Source organism: Callospermophilus lateralis, chromosome 3 (genome assembly GCF_048772815.1).
Source record: "Callospermophilus lateralis isolate mCalLat2 chromosome 3, mCalLat2.hap1, whole genome shotgun sequence".
Lineage (NCBI taxonomy): Eukaryota > Metazoa > Chordata > Mammalia > Rodentia > Sciuridae > Callospermophilus > Callospermophilus lateralis.
The window spans coordinates 75596836-75615956 of record NC_135307.1 but is presented as its reverse complement, the minus strand read 5'-3'; the positions used below and the strand labels follow the sequence as shown (position 1 = coordinate 75615956).

Genomic DNA, 19121 nt, shown 5'->3' with positions numbered 1-19121 from the left:
ACCAAAGTGACACAAGGGAAGTATTTTGAGTTGAGAAGCTGATTAGAGTCAGAGCTGAGAGGGGATGGGAGGTGAGGAGAGGGAGTGGACTTTTAGCTACTTCCTCTACTTTATAGTTTGTACTTAATTTAAAAAAACGTTTTAAAGTTATGAAAGTGAAAATCAATTCTAATTCGAGGAGTGTAGGGGGAAGAGGGGAAAGGGGAGCAGGGAGAAGGACGATTATCCTCCTTCCTTTCTCTTTTGCTTTCTTCCCGCACCACCCGGCCCTCAATACTCAGGATTGAACCCTGAGAAGTGCTACCAATTCCTACACCCATAGTTCTTCTATTTTTAGATAGCGTCTAGCTAAATTGCCTGGGTTGGCCTCTTCAGCCAATTGGATTCTCCTCCTCAGCCTCTGGAGTAGCTGATATTACTCTTGTGCGCCACCGCTCCGCTCCCCGGTTATTTCATTTTGCAGAGAATTTTGGACACGCAACGTAGATTTTCCTCTATTTTCAGTCCAACTTGCAAAGGATGGCAAGGCGTGCATAAATTGCTTGGTGAAGACTCCTTTTTGTGTTTTTTATTGTGCCTATGCGTAAATCTTCTAGATTAAAAAAGAAGAGGTGTGAGGTTATTTCACTTTATAGAACCCAAGGTGCCTGACCTTCTCTTCCCAAATTTGCCTATGTAGAGTTTCAGGATTTGGAAACGATGCACGTGGATTTCGGATTGCTTCTCTTGGGCACCAAAACACCTGCCTTTGCCTACATTTTGGAGTCGGTTCCAATTTTTATTTAGAATTTGCCGGCAGAACAGTGATCACCATTGGACCAGATTAGCGAAGGAGGTGCTTGCAGGCTACCAATCCCCGGAGTTGGGGGCGGTGCGATTTGGGGCTCCGCCCCCCCCACGAAGCCAATAGCTTGAGGCGGGAGCGGGAGGGGCGTGGCACGCTCTGTTGGCGACGCCGTGATTGGTACGCAGGCTCCCACCTCCTGCGAGCTTGCCTCTACTTCCAGCTCACGGGAAGCCTTGGTGAGGGAGGAACTAGAAAGTTTGTCCGCTTTGGGGCACCGTAGTGGCTTTTACCCCTGGCCGAGCTGGCTCGGTTTGGCCTGGGCTGGGCTGGGCGGCTGGAGCCGGGCTCAGCCCAGGGGACCCTAATGGCTGCTGTGTTTCTGGTAACGCTCTATGAATACTCGCCGCTCTTCTACATCGCGGTGGTCTTCACTTGCTTCATCGTGACCACCGGCCTGGTACTAGGATGGTAAGTGTTCCAGGGCTAGGAGCAAGGGACGAAGGGACAGACAACCCTGGAGAGGGGTCGCGGCGAGCACCTGTGGGCGCAGGAGCAGGAGCCCACGGGACTGGGGCGCCTGAGAGGCCGTTGGGTAATCGGTGAGGAGCACTGCGACTGACTGCTGGGGGAGAACCAGGTGAACACCGCACCTGCGTCACTGCCAGGCTTCGCCGTCCGGCCCCGGAGCTGCGGATTTCTGGAGTGGTACCGGATTAGGATATTTTACCCAGCTTTGTTTCTAGGGCATGAAGCCGCCAGGAAGCGTCTGGTCTTGATGTTGGGATAAAGTACTTGTCCGGCAGTCTTTGTCCCCGATTGAGGCCTACTGTGTGCCCAGAGTGAACCAGTCACCTGCTGTTCAGTGCACAGTCATGGACAGTAACAAGAAGTGATTGTTAATGTTTCTGACGGACCTAAACACTTGACCTCAGATCTTTAAGTGGAACTTTTCTCAGAATCAGTTACCGTTTGAGAATTTAATGATTTCTGTGCCCATTCCACAATTTCACAGCTTTTGAATAGTCGATAGAATTATAAAAATAAAAATTTTAGAGCTGGAAGAGACCTTAGAAATAAGTCACACTATGGTGTTGAATCAGTTTACCTATTGGAGACAAAGAGGATAGATTGTTAAATAACTCCTAAGCAATTCTTCTGGCCCATAGATTATCTTTCTCTCTTGAGGAGATGCCATTGTATTGTGTTGAGTCAAGACTTATAAATAAAGTTGGAATCATTTTACTAGCCCACAAGGCTGCAGCCTTCATAAGACCCTTTGAAAAGATGGTGGTTCCAAATATGTCTAATAGTGGGTCTAAGTGATAACAGCCATGACCTGCCCCTTCTGAGAGAACGCCACTGAAGAGAAAGACATGAGCTGAATTTTGGAGAATGAGTTTTTTTGAAGAGCAGTTTGAGTGTGTATAGTTGAGAAGAGAAAGCATTTCAGAGAACACAATTTGAGTACAGAAATACATTCTAGTGACTAAAGCAGACTTTGTGAAACAAGTTCAAAAACACCCTTTGATTATTTATGTCATTACTTTAAAGAAAGAACACAGGCCTTTGTCAGTTTCTGAAAATACATGGCATCTTTAGGAACTAATGGAAATTTTAGCATTTCCATACTGCTCCCCAACCTGCCCGTGAAAGAATGGAAAATTCTTTGTATGTGGATGGGGAAAGATGAAAACCAGTCTTCCATAATTTGTTATTCTTGACCCATCAAGTTTTATTGCTATTATTCATTTCAAGAAAATCTGTAACTAGAAATTAGGAAGGTGTTGCCCAAGTGTGAAAAGCAGTCTTAACACAAGTTTTTAAAATGACTATAATGTTGCTGTAATCCTCTTAAACATAATTTTTCTCCATTAGGAAAATCAATACTTAGTTGATAATTATATTATGTACTTAAATTGAGAGATTGAGATATTGAGAGATTTTGGCATAAGACAGACCGAGGTTCAAATCCTGACTGTCAGGTTTTTCACTTTTTGTATTTTTGGTACCATAGATTGAACCCAGCGGTGCTTAACCACTGAGCTACATCTCCAGACTTTTTTATTTTGAGACAGAGTCTTGCTAAGTTGCTTAGAGCTGCACTAAATTGCTGAGGCTTGTCTCGAACTTATGATCCTCCTGCTACAGCCTCCCAAGTCAATGAGATTACACATGAGTGCCACCATGCCCAACTGTTATTGACTCTGCCAGGTTTAAGGCTTAGTTTCAATATTTAGCAATTACTCAGTCATCCATGTAGGTATAAGGGTGGAAGTTCTGCTTTCCAAAGCACTGCTGAAGCCACAAGACCATCCATGTATGTGGCGGTCATTTCCATCCTGATTAGGCCTCATTGAGTCTAACTCAACCATTCTTTTCATGTGGCTTAGTTTTGCCCATGTAATTAAACTTTTGACTATTATTTGCAAACCTAAGCCAAGGTCACAGATTTATTGATTATAAATGAAGAAAATTTGGATTCTATTTTGATCTCATGAAAACAGTGCCAGAGAGTAAACTAAGTAGCCCACCATACTTTTCATTTTTTTAAAGACCTCCCTTAATAAGAGACCTGCCTCCCTTTTGGTAATCTGTTTTCTCTGTCATGGTTTTTACCTCAGTGTAGTTTCTTTCCCATTGCTCATTCTACTGCTTTGTGTTCACCTATACTGGTGAAAGTAGAGAAAGAATAGGATCATCTGATTACTAGATATCAATAGCAATAGGAAAGAATTATGCCATTGGATGTGATATTTCTTTTTATCTACATGGTAGTTTCTGTTAGCTCCTGTCAGTCACTGTGCAGAAAGGAGTCCAAAATGCCATATACATCTTTTAACAGTCTCAAATACTCAAGGATCCTGACTCAGCAGCTACCCCCTGCTTTCCTCTTAACTGTGGGTTATTAAACTGTTGTCTCTCAACTTCATACCACCTTTTCTGACCTAGTTGGAAGCAGCTTATCTATAAAAACAATTGCAAGATTTTGCAACTTGTATCTGTAGGAACCTGGGGAATATGTATAAGAATGGATAGCTAGTTTATTAGGCCAGGACATATTCAAACTACCCCTCTTCATGCCATACCTCTGTAAATCTGGGGCAGAACTCTAAATCATATTTCTCTTTTGCAAGCTTTCTGTTTGTCAGGATTTGCCAAGAAAGAAGGGAGACTGGAAGGCTTTCAAGAGGATAAAGGGGCTTTCTGATTTCTGTTTGATTCCTTTTCTTATCTGTCTTTATTCTGGCAGTGGTCTCAAGTTATTCCAGTTTAGTTTTCTACTGTTCTAGAACTAATCTCATTACAACCCCTTAAAAATACCAATATCCTTTCCTCAGCTGAATCCTAGCTCCATGGAGTTGCTACTCTAAATTTCTGCACTGTTGTAATTCTCTTCCCTCTATTCCTTTGTCTTAGGAATAATAACTGCTTCCTGCTATTACTACTTCTTTGATATTCAGTTTCCCCCTTTTTGCCTTTTTTTTTCCTTCAACTTTTGGTTTAACCTTCTCTCCTTACTGGAATCTAACCCAGGGCCTCACACATGCCAAGTCAGCACTCTATACTGAGCTATATCCTCAGCCCTGGTTAACATTTTTTAATGTTTAAGTTCTCTGTTAAAATAACTGGTGTGGTTTTGTTCTCTTCGCTGGACCCTGACTGATAAAGTGTTACTAAGAATGGAATCCTAGAAAGAAAAAATCATTAGAGATAGGGTTTGGGGGCTGAATTGGTTATTTCTTCAGCTCCTTGCTAATGAGAAATACGGTTCTAATAATCTATGGCATGTAGTATAATTTAATTTATTAAATTACTACCTTTGGTTTATGGTGATAAAATTATTTCTGAAGCAGCTGCCTTGGGGTACCAAGTAGTTAAAGCGTTTGAGTGTTACAGCAGGAACAGTGCCTATAGGGGCTGAGGGAGAGCTGATTTGGTTGCTGCTGAGTTCACTGGAGCGCTTACAGAAAGAAAATGACCAACTCAAATTTTGAAACTCTCAAATCAAGTCTCGGAGAGTCAGAGTTTCTGTGGTTCTAAAGCACTTTATTTTGTATAGCCACGAGGTCAATCTTGCTAAAAATTTAACCCAGTTTTAATCGTGCTGGTTATAGACTTTACAGCCTTTTAGTGTCTTATTTAGCACATTGATTAGAAAGAAGTGGGTCTCTGGGGGGTTCTAGATAGACATGGACACACTGAGAATCTTGAAACCCCAGTTACTCTGTGCCTGCCCTCTTGATGAAGGTAGTCTTTCATGTATTAGAAATCTAGTCTTCCCTCATTTGAAGATCCTGTGATAACTACAGTTAGAGCAGTCTCCTTGCAAAGGGATATCCATACTTAGTCCTACCTTTTGCCTTGAGATGGAGATCTCTGCATGTTCCACAGTACAGGAGCAAAAATCAGGTCTGGCTGGAAATAGCTTTTCCTATAAAAGAATTGCAAGATTTTGCTAAATTGTACCCGTGGGAACCTGGGAATATGTGTGAGAATAGATTATTAGTTTGTTAGGCCCAGGATATATTCTCAAGAAATTCTGGATCTACAATGTTAACTCATCATCAGGTGCCTGTAATCCCAGCAACTCAGGAGGCAGAGGCAGGCAGACTATTGCAAGTTCAAGACCAGGCTGAGCAATTTAGGGAGGCCTTGTCTTAAAAAAGAAAAAGAAAAAAAAAAAAAAAAAAAAAGCATTGGGGATGTAGCTCCATGATGGCATACCCCTGGGTTCAATCCCCAGTACCACCAAAAAAAAAAAAAAAAGAAACAATTTGTTATCTTGTACTTGTTTATCTGACTGAAATTTGATTAATTGGAGGTCTATATTTAATAAGATTGAGCAGCCGGTGTTTGGCGCTTTTTTCTTTTTTTGGTGGGTAGGGTATGGTGCTCAGGATCAAACCATTTAGGACTTGTAATTTCTCTAAGAGGATTGCTTTACCAACATCACATGAATTTTGTTTTATATATTTTCATTTTCATTTAGTTCATAATTTTTAAAATTCCTGGCTTAGTTAGTAGTTTGCTATTTAATCTAAATATTTGGGAGCTTTCAAGATATCTGTTAGTGACTTATTATTTGATTCCACTGTGGCCAGATATAGTTTTTATGATTTGACCTTGTAAATGAATTGAGATTTGTTTTATATCCAGAATATGGCCTCCCTCTCTGGTAAATTTCCTAATGCACTTAAAAAGAATATATTTTTTGCTATTATTGGGTGAGATGTTCTATACCTGTCAGGTAAAATTGATTGATAATATTAGTCAAGTCTTTGCTATTTTTACTGATATTTCTATCTATTGGTGCTACCAATTATTGAGTGAGTCTAAATTGCATGAGGAGTCTAAATTGCTGACTATGTGGATTTTTCTGTTTCTTTTTGCAATTGTGTTAGGGTTTACTTTATGTTTTGAAGTTCTATTAATACATGCATAAACATTTAGAATTCTTGTGTCTGCTTAATTAATTAATCCTTTTGTCATTATGAAATGGCCATCTGTGCTCTTGGTAATAGTCTTTGCCCTCGTATCTACTGTGTCTGACATTAATATAGCCACTCCAGCTTTCTTTTTTCCTTTTTTTTTTCCCCACAGTTCTGAGAGTTGAACCTAGGGACATTTGCGTGCTGGGCAAGTACTTTCTGTTGAGGTATACCCCCAGCCTCTACAGCTTTCTTTTGATTAGTATTAGCAGGTATATTTTTTCCATATTTTACTTATAATCTATTTTTTTGTCTTTATATTTCAAGTGGGTTTTGTATATGCAGCATGTAGTTAGGTCTTATGTTTTTATCCAATCTGATAATATTTGTCTTTTAATCATTTTATATTTATGCTGTTATCAATAAGGTTGGATTTAAGTTTACCATCTTGCTACTTATTTTCTATTTGTCCTGTCTGTACTTTCTTTCTTTTCCCCTCTGTTCATTCTTCATTTGCATTAGTTAAGTGATTTATGTTGGTTTGTTAGCAATAACTTTTTTTAGTGATTGCTTTAGGGTTTGTGGTATACTGTCAACTTTCAAGTAATATTTTAAAGAGGTTTAAGAAAGAAGAAGGAAAAAAAAGAAATAAGAAGAACATTATTTCCCCACATCATTACCATTTCTGTGCTGTACATTTTTTTTGTATCAGTCTAAATTGCTACTTGGTATCATTCACCTTTTCCCCAAAAGATTTCCTTTACTATTTCTTGTTGTGCAAGAAATGATGTTGATTATGAATTCTTTTTTGCTTTTGTTATGTGTGAAAAAATATTTATTTTTCTTTTGATTTTGAAAAAATACAGGTATAGAATTCTAGACTGACAGCTTTTTATTTTATGCTTTAAAGATATTTTGGCTTTCATTAATTCTGCTAAGAATAACTACTGTCTTATGCAATGCTTCTTTTAAGATATTCTCTTTGTCACTGGTTTAAGGCAGTTTGATTACAATGTGCTTGAGTGTATTCTTCCTTGTTTCACGTGTTTAGAGTTCATTAAATTTTTGGATCTGTGGGTTTATACTTTTCAATGAATTTGACCATTATATGTTTAAATGCTTTATCTGTCCTCTGACTTTGCTCTGTAGACTTCAATTGCATGTATATTAGGCTGCTTGAAATTGACCTTTGTTCTACTGACTTTTTTAAAATTATTATTATTCAGTTTTCTTTTCCTGTTTCATTGGGGTACTTTTTATTATGTTGCCTTCAGATTTATTCACTCATCTTTTGTTCTGCAGTCAATCTCATCCAGTGTATTTTTCATCTCAGTATATTGTATTTATCATCTCTAGAAGTTGATTTGGGTCTTTTTTTTTAAAGATATTTTTAGTTGTAGATGGACATAACACATTTATTTTATTTTAATGTGAAGCTGAGGAGCAAACCCAGTGCCTCACACGGACTAGGTGAACACTCTACCACTGAGCTATGACTCCAGCCCTGATTTCGGTCTTTTTTATATTGTCCATGTCTCTATATAATATGTTCAAACTTTAATTACCTTTTATTTAGTTTTTCCTCCTCATTATGGGTAATATTTTCCTAATTCTTTGCATGCCTATTGATTTTTTTTATTAGATGCAAAAATATTGTGAACTTTACCTTATGAGATGCTGGGTATTTTTGTATTCTTGAGCTTTTCTCTGGGTCACAGTTAAGATGCTTGCAAACAGTTTGATCTGGTAATCGCTTACTTCCCAGCTTTATTAGGCAGGGCCAGAGCAGCTTTTTCTAACTGTCCAATAAAATTAAATTCATCATCTTGAATGGATTTCTGTTCTATTTGTTAATTTTATTGATGTCCTCTCAGCATTAGGTTTATTGTCATGTTTTAACATATTAATTTTCAACCTAAATTTTCGGGGTATGATTTTATAATTATTTTTTTTAAAGATATTTTTAGTTGTAGATGGATTCTTAGATGAGTCTTAAGACTGAGACTTATAATGATAGTTGTGCTCAAGATTGACATTTGCCTAACCCAGCTCCTGGTATTATGAACCTCGATCTGACCCATGTCTTGGATAGATAACCTCTACTGGCTTCCTAATACATGAAGGCTTAGTTGCTACTCCCTGCTATAAGACTCGGGGCCCATCACACCATGGCATCAGCTTTACTCATTATGTTTCTTTCCCTTTTCAGATCCATTAAGATACTTATTTTTAAACCCAACTATGTCTCTTTTCCAACATTTTATTATAAAAATTTTCAAACAGAATAATAGAAAGAATTATATAGGGAACATTTACCCATCACTTAGAGTCTACACCAAAGTTATTATAATTTTCTTATTACATATTTGTCCATTCATCCATCTTCTATCCAATCAATAGTCCATCTTATTTTGGGATACATTTCAAAGGAAGTTGTGCTCTTCGTTCATAAGTACCAGAGCATGACTATTATTAGCTAGAGTTCAGTGTTTGTTTTGTTCCTAGTTCTTTTTCTTTTAAAGTAATATTTACATACAATGAAATGAACAGTTCTCAAGCATATCATTGGCCAAGTGTTAGCAAACTTTCTATTCAATTCAACTTTCATAAAGATATAGATTTCATCACCAGTAAAGGTTCTTTATGCTCCTTCCCGCTCATTTCCTACTCCTGTACTCCCAGAAGCAACTTTTGTTCTCTTTTTTATTTCTCCCAGAAGTTAGTTTTGCCTACTTTAGAATTTCCTTTCTTTACTTACCTTTTTCTTTCTTTCTATTTTTTTTTTTTTTTCAGAATTGTAAGAACTGTGAATGGAACCCAGGGGTGCTCTACTACTGAACCACAACCCCAGGCCTTTTTACTTTTTATTTTGATACAGGGTCTCACTAAGTTGCCAAGACTAGTCTTGAACTTGTGTCCTCCTGCCTCAACCTCCCGAGTTGCTGGGATTACAGGCATGTGCCACTGTTCTTGGCAGGAATTTTATAATAGGGAATCATACAGTGTTTGCTCCTTTGTATGAGGTTTCTTTTGCACAGCATCGTGTTTTTGAAATTCATTCACATGGTTATAGCAAAAAGTTGGTTTTTTTCAGTGCTAAATATTACTATTTCTTTGTTTAAATATACTGTTTTGCTTACTCATTTCAGCAAGGTCTCTTTAATTTTATTTCTTATCTATTACTGGTATGTATATAGAGAGAAAGGAGTATATCGAAGTCTGAAATTTTACTAAAACTTGAGTTTAGTCTCATTTTCCTTTCAAATCTTTTCACTGTGTATGTCAGAGTTTACATTTTTGCATGAAATTTAAAAATAGAAAATCGCTTATGTCAATGAAGGACTATCTTTGGTATTTTAAAAGTTCTCTTGCCTGATAAATTATAGCAAGTAGTCTGCATATTGAATGTATATTTGTTTTTCATATCTTTTTTAAAATGTGATAATTCTATACCATTTTTGCTAGCAAGTATAATTTACCTAAAATCACTATGTTCCTTTTTGCTATTAAGAATATTAACAATATAACTGTTATTCTCAAGAGTATTTTGATTCAGCCACTGAACTGTGTGTTGCAGTGCTATGGGACCTCTAATCTCTCTTAATACTAGATTAATTCTGCAAAATAGTATAAGTTAAGTAACAACCTCTTTTAAACAATCTGTGTTAAAAGGACTAGCTTCATGAAGCACAATATACATATGACAATAAAATTTCAACATTTATTAAAATTATGTTTTATTTTTACTTTTCTTTAGGTTTGGTTGGGATGTTCCAGTAATTCTGAGAAATTCAGAAGAGACCCAGTTCAACACAAGAGTTTTCAAAAAGCAAATGAGACAAGTCAAGAATCCTTTTGGCTTAGAGATCACTAATCCATCTACAGCTTCAATTACAAGTTGGTGGCTATTTTTCAAAGATATTCTTTCATCTCCTTTTTAGCCCTTATATAGTTTTTCTCTATTGCTTCTCTTCATTATACTTTTACCAAACATTTATTGCATATCTATTTTGTTTCAGGGACTAGATTAAATATTGCAGATACAAAGATTAAGTATTTATAAACTGTGTTCCTAAGGGGTTTACCAACTAGTAAACAGAGGGAGGTATGTTTACAAAGGAGAAGAATGAAGTGTTAAGGGTATTAGTGAGGAGAATCTGTTAGGGCACTCTGCTATTTTCATTGGTCTTTAGTGAAGTGAGAAATGACGTAGTATGTCTAAGTACAGTTAATATAAGGCTGCTAACCTTCTAAAGAACAAGCATCTTTTAATGTGACATTAAGGTAGTTTGATAAAAATTATTTTCATATAAAATGTTATTTTTGTGATGGTAATAATAGATGGCAACCATTTGTTTCTGTACTTACTTGGAAAAATAAATTGTCATCAGGACCATTAGAAATAATGGGAATGAATACTAAACAAAGAAATGGTTAAATTTCCTAGGGTGCAAAGACATATTTCGGAAAGGCTTCAGAGAAGAGAATGTGCTGAGTCTCTTTTATTTTCCTTCCTTTTCCCCTCTTGGTTTTTGTTTTGAGTAATCTTGACTGATAGATAAGTAGTTATATAGCTTGGGTTTGAGGAAACTTCTAGGTAAAGGAAGAAGCATGAGCAAAGCACTGTGATATACCTATCATAGGTAAGAAACAAAATAATACATTAGAGGAACAAGAAGTCATTTGTTATGATTAAAACAGGGTGGAACAGGTAAGAGAAGACTTAGATTTTTTGCCTGGGTCCCACATAAACAGATCCTATTACAAAGATAAGCAGTACTAGAGGAAAGACAGGCTTTGGAAGAAAGATATTGAATTCACTGTTGAACTTTTGGACTTTGAAATGCTTTTGTGACAGTTCAATAGAGATAGAGAATGGGCAGTTCTAGATTGAATTCTGTAGCTTTTCAAAGATTTTGGGGCTGAAATTTTATTTATTATTTATTTATAAATAATAAAATATTTATTTATTTATTATTTATTTATAAATAAATATGTTTATTTACCTTTCAGGCATCTTAAAAATAAATAAATTTCAGCTTTTTGCCTTATTTTAGCTCCTGCCCATTTTTCTTCTTTCTTTCATTGCTCACTTCTGAAAAGCTTCTTGCTTCTCTAGTCCCTTTTCCTCCTTGATGCAGCACAGTCTATGTTTTCCCTGTGCCCTCTACTGAAATGACTTTCTTCAACTTCACTACTTATCACTTCTGCCCTCCACCCACAACCTCCAAATCCCGAGTCACTGCTTTTTCTGAAGTACTTAACAGTTGACCAGTCCTTTCCTTTTTGACGTCATGCCTCATGACTTCTGTGGACCATTCTTATCTAGTCATCCTTCCTGCTTCTAACTTTCAGAATCTAATCACCTGTCAAAATCAGTTTACTTATTAAGGAAAAAGTATAGAATTTCTTATTCTTCCTCCTTAACTGTAAATAATGCTACCCTATGAGTGGAAGAAAATTAGGGCCCTCCCCTCACAGCAGATAAATTTTAAGGTATAACGCAGATAAAAACTAATTTGTTTAGAAAACAGTAGGTTGTGCATACCTGATTAAAATATACACAATAGTGGTAGCTCTGTGACTTCTAATCTCTTTGACTTTGGACTTGAACTTGCTACAATATCTCATCTGGCTCTTAAGCAGGACTGCCAACAAAAAAATTTACCAGCATAAGGCCATCCTTCCTGCAGTACATTTCTGCAAGCCCAGAAATATACTGAAATAGTGAGAAGAGTTAATACATTGTGAGCAAAATACAGGACATTCATGAGCTACCAAGTGTGAGGAAATCCATCAATTTGCCTTTCAGGCAGAAATAGTTACAAATAAAACCAGCCCTGCAGGGCTGGGGTTTTGACTCAGTGGTAGAGCATTTGCCTAGCATATGTGAGGCACTGGGTTCAATTCTCAGCACTGCGTATGAATAAATGAATAAAATAAAGGTATATCAACAACCAAAAAAAAAAAAATTAAAAATCACAAACAAACAAAAACATCCTTGCAAATGTTTGAAGTAATTGAAATGATTACCAGTAATAAACCTCAGTTATGCCCACATATTAGGCATTAACCAACAGTAGCATTCATCAAGTACATAAAATAATTTTCAAAGTGTAGATTTATAGCATGATTGAATTTTTAATTTTTAAATTACTATGACATATCATTCATTCTCAGTTTTCTATAGGGAAGGTTTTTGGCAGGAGTTGTATTTAGCAACTCCTGTTAGTAAACAGTAAAATTCATTTGTTTAATTTGTGGAAAGGTAGGTATTATTAAAGATGGCTACATAGGAGGATAAAATAATCTTCTGACAATTTAAAAGTTTATTTCATTTGATATGTAGATAGTTTAATTTTCCAGGATTTTTTTTTTTCCACCACTGTACCCAAAATGATTGACATATTGCAAGGTGGTCAGGGGAACATCTGGAGATCTGACTTAAATTGAAAACATATGAAAGAATCCATTTTGTTTTGTTTTGATGCCTGAGATTGAACCCAGGGATGCTTAGTCACTGAACCACATCCCCAGTCCTTTTTATTTTTTATTTTGAGACAGGGTCTCACTAAATTATTTAGGATCTTTCTTAGTTGCTGAGGTTGACCTTGAACTTATGATCCTCCTACCTCAACATCCTTAGCTGCTGGGATTAGAGTCATGTGTCACTGTGCCCACCAGTTTTGTTTTTAAATTTTTAAAAATTTTTTCTAATTAGTTATACATAACAGCAGAATGCATTTCAACTCATTGTGCATAAATGGAGCACAACTTTTCATTTCTTTGGCTGTACACAATGCAATCATACCGTTTATGCAATCATACATAGGATAATAATGTCTGTCTCATTCCACCATCCTTCCCACTCCCTCTTCCTTTCCCTCATTCCCTTCTGCCAAATGCAAAGTTTCTCCATTCTTCCCTAGCCCTCCTCCCCCATTAGGGATCAGCATATGCATATTAGAGAAAGAATTTGCCCTTTGGGTTTTGGGATTGACTTACTTCACTTAGCATGATATTCTCCAACTCTGTTCATTTACCTTAAGATGCCATAATTTCATTCTTCTTTAAGGCTTATATTCCATTGTGTACATATACCACATTTTCTTAATTCATTCATCTGTTGAAGGGCATCTAGACTGGTTCCATAGTTTAGCTATTGTGAATTAAACATGGATGTGGCTGCGTCACTGTAGTATGCTGATTTTAAGTCCTTTGAGTATAAACTGATGAGTGGAATAACTGGGTCAAATGGTGGTTCCATTCCATGTTTTCTAAGGAATTTCCATACTGCTTTCCAGAGGGGTTGCACCAATTTGCAATCCCACATTTGAGTGTACTTCCCCGACCCACATCCTTGCCAACACTTATTGTTACTTGTATTCTTGATAATTGCCATTCTGATTGAAGTGAGATGAAATCTTAGAGTAGTTTTGATTTGCATTTCTCTAATTGCTAGAGATGTTGAACATTTTTTCATATATTTGTTGATTGATTGTATATCTTCTGTGAAGTGTCTGTTAAGTTCCTTAGCCCATTTATTGATTGGGTTATTTGCTTTTGTCGTTAAATTTTTTGAGTTCTTTATATATCCTGAAGATTAGTGCTCTATCTTATGTGAGTGTGGTAAAAATTTTCTCCCATACTGTAGGCTCTCTCTTTACATTATTGATTATTTCTTTTGCTGAAAAGAAGCTTTTTAGTTTGAATCCATCCCATTTATTGATTCTTGATTTTATTTCTTGTGCTTTAGAAGTAATGTTAAAGAAGTCAGATCCTAAGCTAACATGATGAAGATTTAAGCCTACTTTTTCTTCTGTTAAGCGCAGGATCTCTCATCTAATTCCTAGATCCTTGATCCACTTTGAGTTTTGTGCAGGGTGAGAGCTAGGGGTCTAATTTTATTTTGTTACATGTGGATTTCCAATTTTCCTAGCACCATTTGTTGAAGAGGCTGTCTTTTCTCCAATGTATGTTTTTAGTGTCTTTGTCTAGTATGAGATAACTGTATTTATGTGGGTTTGTCTCTGTGTCTTCTAGTCTATACCATTGGTCTTCATATGTATTTTGGTACCAATACCATGCCATTTTTGTTATTTTTGCTCTGTAGTATAGTTTAAGGTCTGGTATTATGATACCTCCTGCTTATCTCTTCTTGCTAAGGATTGCTTTGGCTATTCTGGGTCTCTTATTTTTCCAAATGAATTTCATGATTGCTTTTTCTTTTTCTATGAAGAATGACATTGGGATTTTAATAGGAATTGCATTAAATCTGCATAACACTTTTGGTAGTATGGCCATTTTGACAATATTAATTCTGCCTGGGCAAAAACATGGGAGATATTTTCATCTTCTAAGGTCTTCAGTTTCTTTCATTAGGTTCTGTAGTTTTCATTGTAGAGGTCTTTCCCTTCTCTTGTTAGATTGATTCCAAAGTATAGTATGTATGTATGTATGTATGTATGTATGTATGTATGTATGTATTTTTGAGGCTGTTGCAAAGGGGGTAGTTTTTCTAATTTCTCTTTCAGAGGATTCATCATTGGTATGTAGAAACGCATTTGATTTATGGATGTTGATTTTATATACTGCTACTTTGCTGAATTCATTTAATAGCTCAAGAAGTTTTCTGGTGGAATTTTTTGGATCTTCTAAATATAGACTCATGTCATTGGCAAATAATGATAGTTTCAGTTCTTCTTTTCCTATTTACATCCCATTAATTTCTTTCATCTATCTATTTGCTCTGGCTAGAGTTTCCAGGACTATATTGAATAGAAGTGGTAAAACAGTATTTTTTTGATTCCAGTTTTTAGAGGGAATGCCTTCAATTTTTCTCTACTTAGAATGATGTTGGACTTGGGCGTATTGTAGATAGTTTTTACAATGTTGAGGTATGTTCCTACTACCCCTAGTTTGTCTAGTGTTTTGAACATGAAGGGTGCTGTATTTTGTCAAATGCTTTTTCTACATCTGTTGAGATGCTCATATGATTCTTAAAGCTTTAAGTCTATTGATGTGATGAATTATGTTTATTGATTTCTGTATATTGAACCAATCTTGCATCCCCGGGATAAACCCCACTTGACCATGATGCACTGTCTTTTTAATGTTTTTATAAGCTATTTGCCAGAATTTTATTGAGAAGTTTTGCATCTATGTTCATCAGGGATATTGGTCTGAAGTTTTCTTTTCTTGATGTGTCTTTGTCTGGTTTTGGTATCAAGGTGATACTAGCCTCATAGAATGAGTTTGGGAAGACCTCTCCTTTTCTATTTCATGGGATAATTTGAGGAGTATTGGTGTTAGTTCTTCTTTGAAGGTCTTGTAGAACTCAGCTGAGAATCTGTCGGGTTCTGCACTTTTCTTTGTTGGTAGTCTTTTGATGGCATCTTCTATTCCATTGCTTGAAATTGATTTGTTTAAATTGTGTATGTCCTCCTGATTCAGTTTGGGTAGATCCTGTGTCTCTAGAAATTTGTCAATGTCTTCAAGATTTTCTATTTTATGGGAGCATAAATTTTCAAAATAGTTTCTAATTATCTTCTGTATTTCAATGGTGTCCTTCATGATATTTCCTTTTTCATCACGAATTTTAGTAATTTGAGTTTTCTCTCTCTTTCTCTTTGTTGGTGTGGCTAAGGGTTTATCAGTTTTATTTATTTTTTCAAAGAACCAATTTTTCGTTTTTGTCAATGTTTTGAATTATCTTTTGTTTCAATTTCATTGATTTTAGCTCTGTTTTAATCATTTCCTGTCGTCTACTATTTTTGGTGTTGATTTGTTCTTCTTTTTCTAGAGCTTTGAGATGTAATGTTAAGTCATTTGTTGACTTTTTATTCTTTTAATGGATGAGTTCAATGCAATAAACTCAGAGCTTGATATATATTGTTTTAGGACCTTCTAACTTTGAGGGCCAAGAATCAGATATATATATATACACACACACACACACACACACATATACAATACACATATATATACAGATATACACACATATACATATATATATTTTTTAGTTGTAGTTGGATACAATACCTTTATTTTATTTATTTTTATGGGTGCTAAGGATCAAACCCAGTGCCTCACACATGCTAGGCAAGTGCTCTCCTACTGAGCCACAATCCCAGCCCCAAGAATCCGTTTTAATCATGGTTATTCAGTTCTGTTTATTAGGGTAAAGTTGTTGGGATTTTTTTTTTTGTTGTTATTTACTGAAAGTGTGTTTGGCTTGTATTTCCATTTCCCCAATGTAGAGACTTTAATGAAATTTTAAGTAGGTACTCAATATGTATTAGTTGGATTTAATTAATTTGGTGCAACACTTCTGCTGTCACTTTGTAAGCAGTTTCCTTGTGTTTGAGCTTATTTAACTTGGTAAGAGCTAAAAAACAAGAGAGTTAGGCAGAATAACACATGCAGTATTTTGGGAGGAGTTTGTGACTCTGTTCTCTGTGACCTGTACTTTCATCGTCTCATACCCTGGCTTTAATATCCTCATGCATGGTCTTCTTGTATATTACTTCTCTCTCAAGATTTTTCTTTTAAGATTTGTGACTTTCTTGTCCCATTGTCTCCCCACCCCCACCCAGTGCATTTTAATTATATAGAATAGTGGTTTCATTGTGGCATATTTGTACATACAAATGTTATACTTTGATCATACCTGTCTCCCCATTACCTTCCCTTCCTTCTCTCTTGTCCCCTCCTTCCCTTGATCCCCTTCCTCTTTTTGTAATACATTGTTTGTTGCTCTGTCACTCACTCTCTGTTTGGGGGTGGGAGTGAGAGGACTAGGAATTGAACACAGGGGCACTTCACCACTGAGCTACATTCCCAGCCAGTTTTTAAAATTTTGAGACAGTGTCTCACTAAGTTGCTTTGGGCCTTGCTTAATTTCTGAGCCTGGCCTCAAACTTGTGATCCTTCTGCCTCAGCCTCCTGAATCACTGAGATTACAGGTGTGTGCCATGTTTCTCTTTTTTAAATGACTGAATACATTGGACTGATAGTCCTTATTTTTTTCAATTGTTTACCAGGTTTTCTCTTAACACTTGCTTCATTTGCCTAAAATAACTATGTTGGATAAGGGCAGTTGAGAGAACATCCATGTTGTTTCATTTTTTATTCTGAAATTTCTGGTTTACAATTGTTACTAATGTTGTTAATGCTATTGACCTAAAGTGGTTTTGTGTGTACACTGGAATTTAGAAGACTAAGGAAATGTAAAAGTAGGAACTCTTCTGCAGGAAAAAAATGGGTAAAACTAAAGGGAAAATAGTTTTGCATAGGAGTATTTGAACTATCATCAAATAATAAAATCAGTACATTCTCTTCTCAATTTGTATAATGGTCAAGTTTATAAAAGATTGTGGAGGAGAAAATTTTATATTCTATAGTTCTTTTCCATTAATTTTGAATATTAGTTTCAGAGACACATTATTAAAGTCTGATTAATATTCAATTGGTATCAGATACCTCCCCCGCCTTTTAGTTAAGTATACAGAGTGTGTAAATGGGTTATTTATGCAGCTTGGAGTCTCTGGACTTTTTTTCTAGAGCTCTGATTATTTTTATGTAGCAAATAAGTTTTAGAAGTTAGAAGTACTTACATAAGTTCTATTAGTCGAGGTTTTTTTGTTTTTAATTATTTGTTTTTTAGTTGTAGTTGGACACAATATCTTTATTTTATTTATTTATTTTTATGTGGTGCTGAGGACCGAACCCAGGGCCTTCCATGTGCTCTACAACTGCCTCCACAACCCCAGCCCTCAAGTTTTTTTTTTTTTTAAAAGACTTACTTCCATTGTTCTTTTTTAATGTAAATAAACACATATATATGGATATCCTTTCATGTGAGATAAATAATATATGTATATACTTATCTCTACTTTGCATTTTATATTTCTAACATACTCTGAAGATCATTGCATAATAGTACATATGGATATTCTAATATGCCTCAATTCTTTTTTAATAACTACATAATATTTTCTAGTATAGTATTTTATTCATTTAATTCCCTATTGATGGACATTTGGGTTGATTCCAGGATTTTGCTATGATATCTAATCTACAATACATAACATCTTTGCACGTTTTTTGTCACAATATTAAATAATCACTTTGTAGGGTTTTTTTCTTTATCTACTTTTTCTATATGCTTTTTGTATTTTCTTTTTCTTATCTATATTGAACTTTTTTTTTCCTGTCTCATGTTGTGTGATTCCACAATGACATAGAGAAAATATGTGTGATTTTATGTGCATATGTATTAATTTGTATATCAGGGATGTTTTTCTTCCACTTCTTAATAGCTAATGAAATTTTCTATTCTTAAGTTAATACCTGATGAGTAGAATCATGTAGTTGAAATCAAATTCTGCTCCAATTCCCTATTCATAGTTCCTGCCAATTAAAATTTTACTTAAGTGATTAGAAATAGCTGTGTCACTGTTACTATACATACTCAGAACCCCAGTCTTTCTGTGTAAATACTGAATATTTGGAATCCCGTGGAGCATTTGCTTTTATTTATTTTTTGTTTTTCTTCTTGTGATACTCAGGATTGAATCCTGAATTGCTCTGAGCTTCATCCCCATCCCTTTAAAAAAAATTTTTTTTTGGGGGGGACAAGTTCTCACTTTTTTTGGTGGGGGGGCAAGTTCTCACTAAATTGTCAAGGCTAGCCTCAAACTTGCAACCCTTCTGCTTTAGCCTCCTGAGTTGCTGAGATTAGTCTGGCATATGATTGTATTTGTGTATTCCATATTCTGAATCACTTTTTTTTTAAAAAAAATGAATATTATATCAGAAAGGCTATTAACAAGCAACAGAAAAACTCCAATAAGAGAATATTGAGTAGTTTACAGAATTGCTTGTAAGTTCAGAGAGTCAAAATC

The 19121-nt window shown here is 35.6% G+C and overlaps 1 protein-coding gene across 1 annotated transcript in view; it reads left to right on the top strand.

Annotated features, from left to right (window-relative positions):
* Positions 1-913: 913 nt before the first annotated feature.
* The window catches only part of Cgrrf1 (cell growth regulator with ring finger domain 1), a 30524-nt gene continuing 12316 nt past the window's right edge, over positions 914-19121 (top strand). The window contains exons 1-2 of the mRNA XM_076850475.1: positions 914-1255; positions 9974-10113. Of these exons, the coding sequence (XP_076706590.1) occupies positions 1152-1255; positions 9974-10113 (244 nt within the window). The 5' untranslated portion in view covers positions 914-1151. The remainder of the gene's footprint in view (positions 1256-9973; positions 10114-19121) is intronic.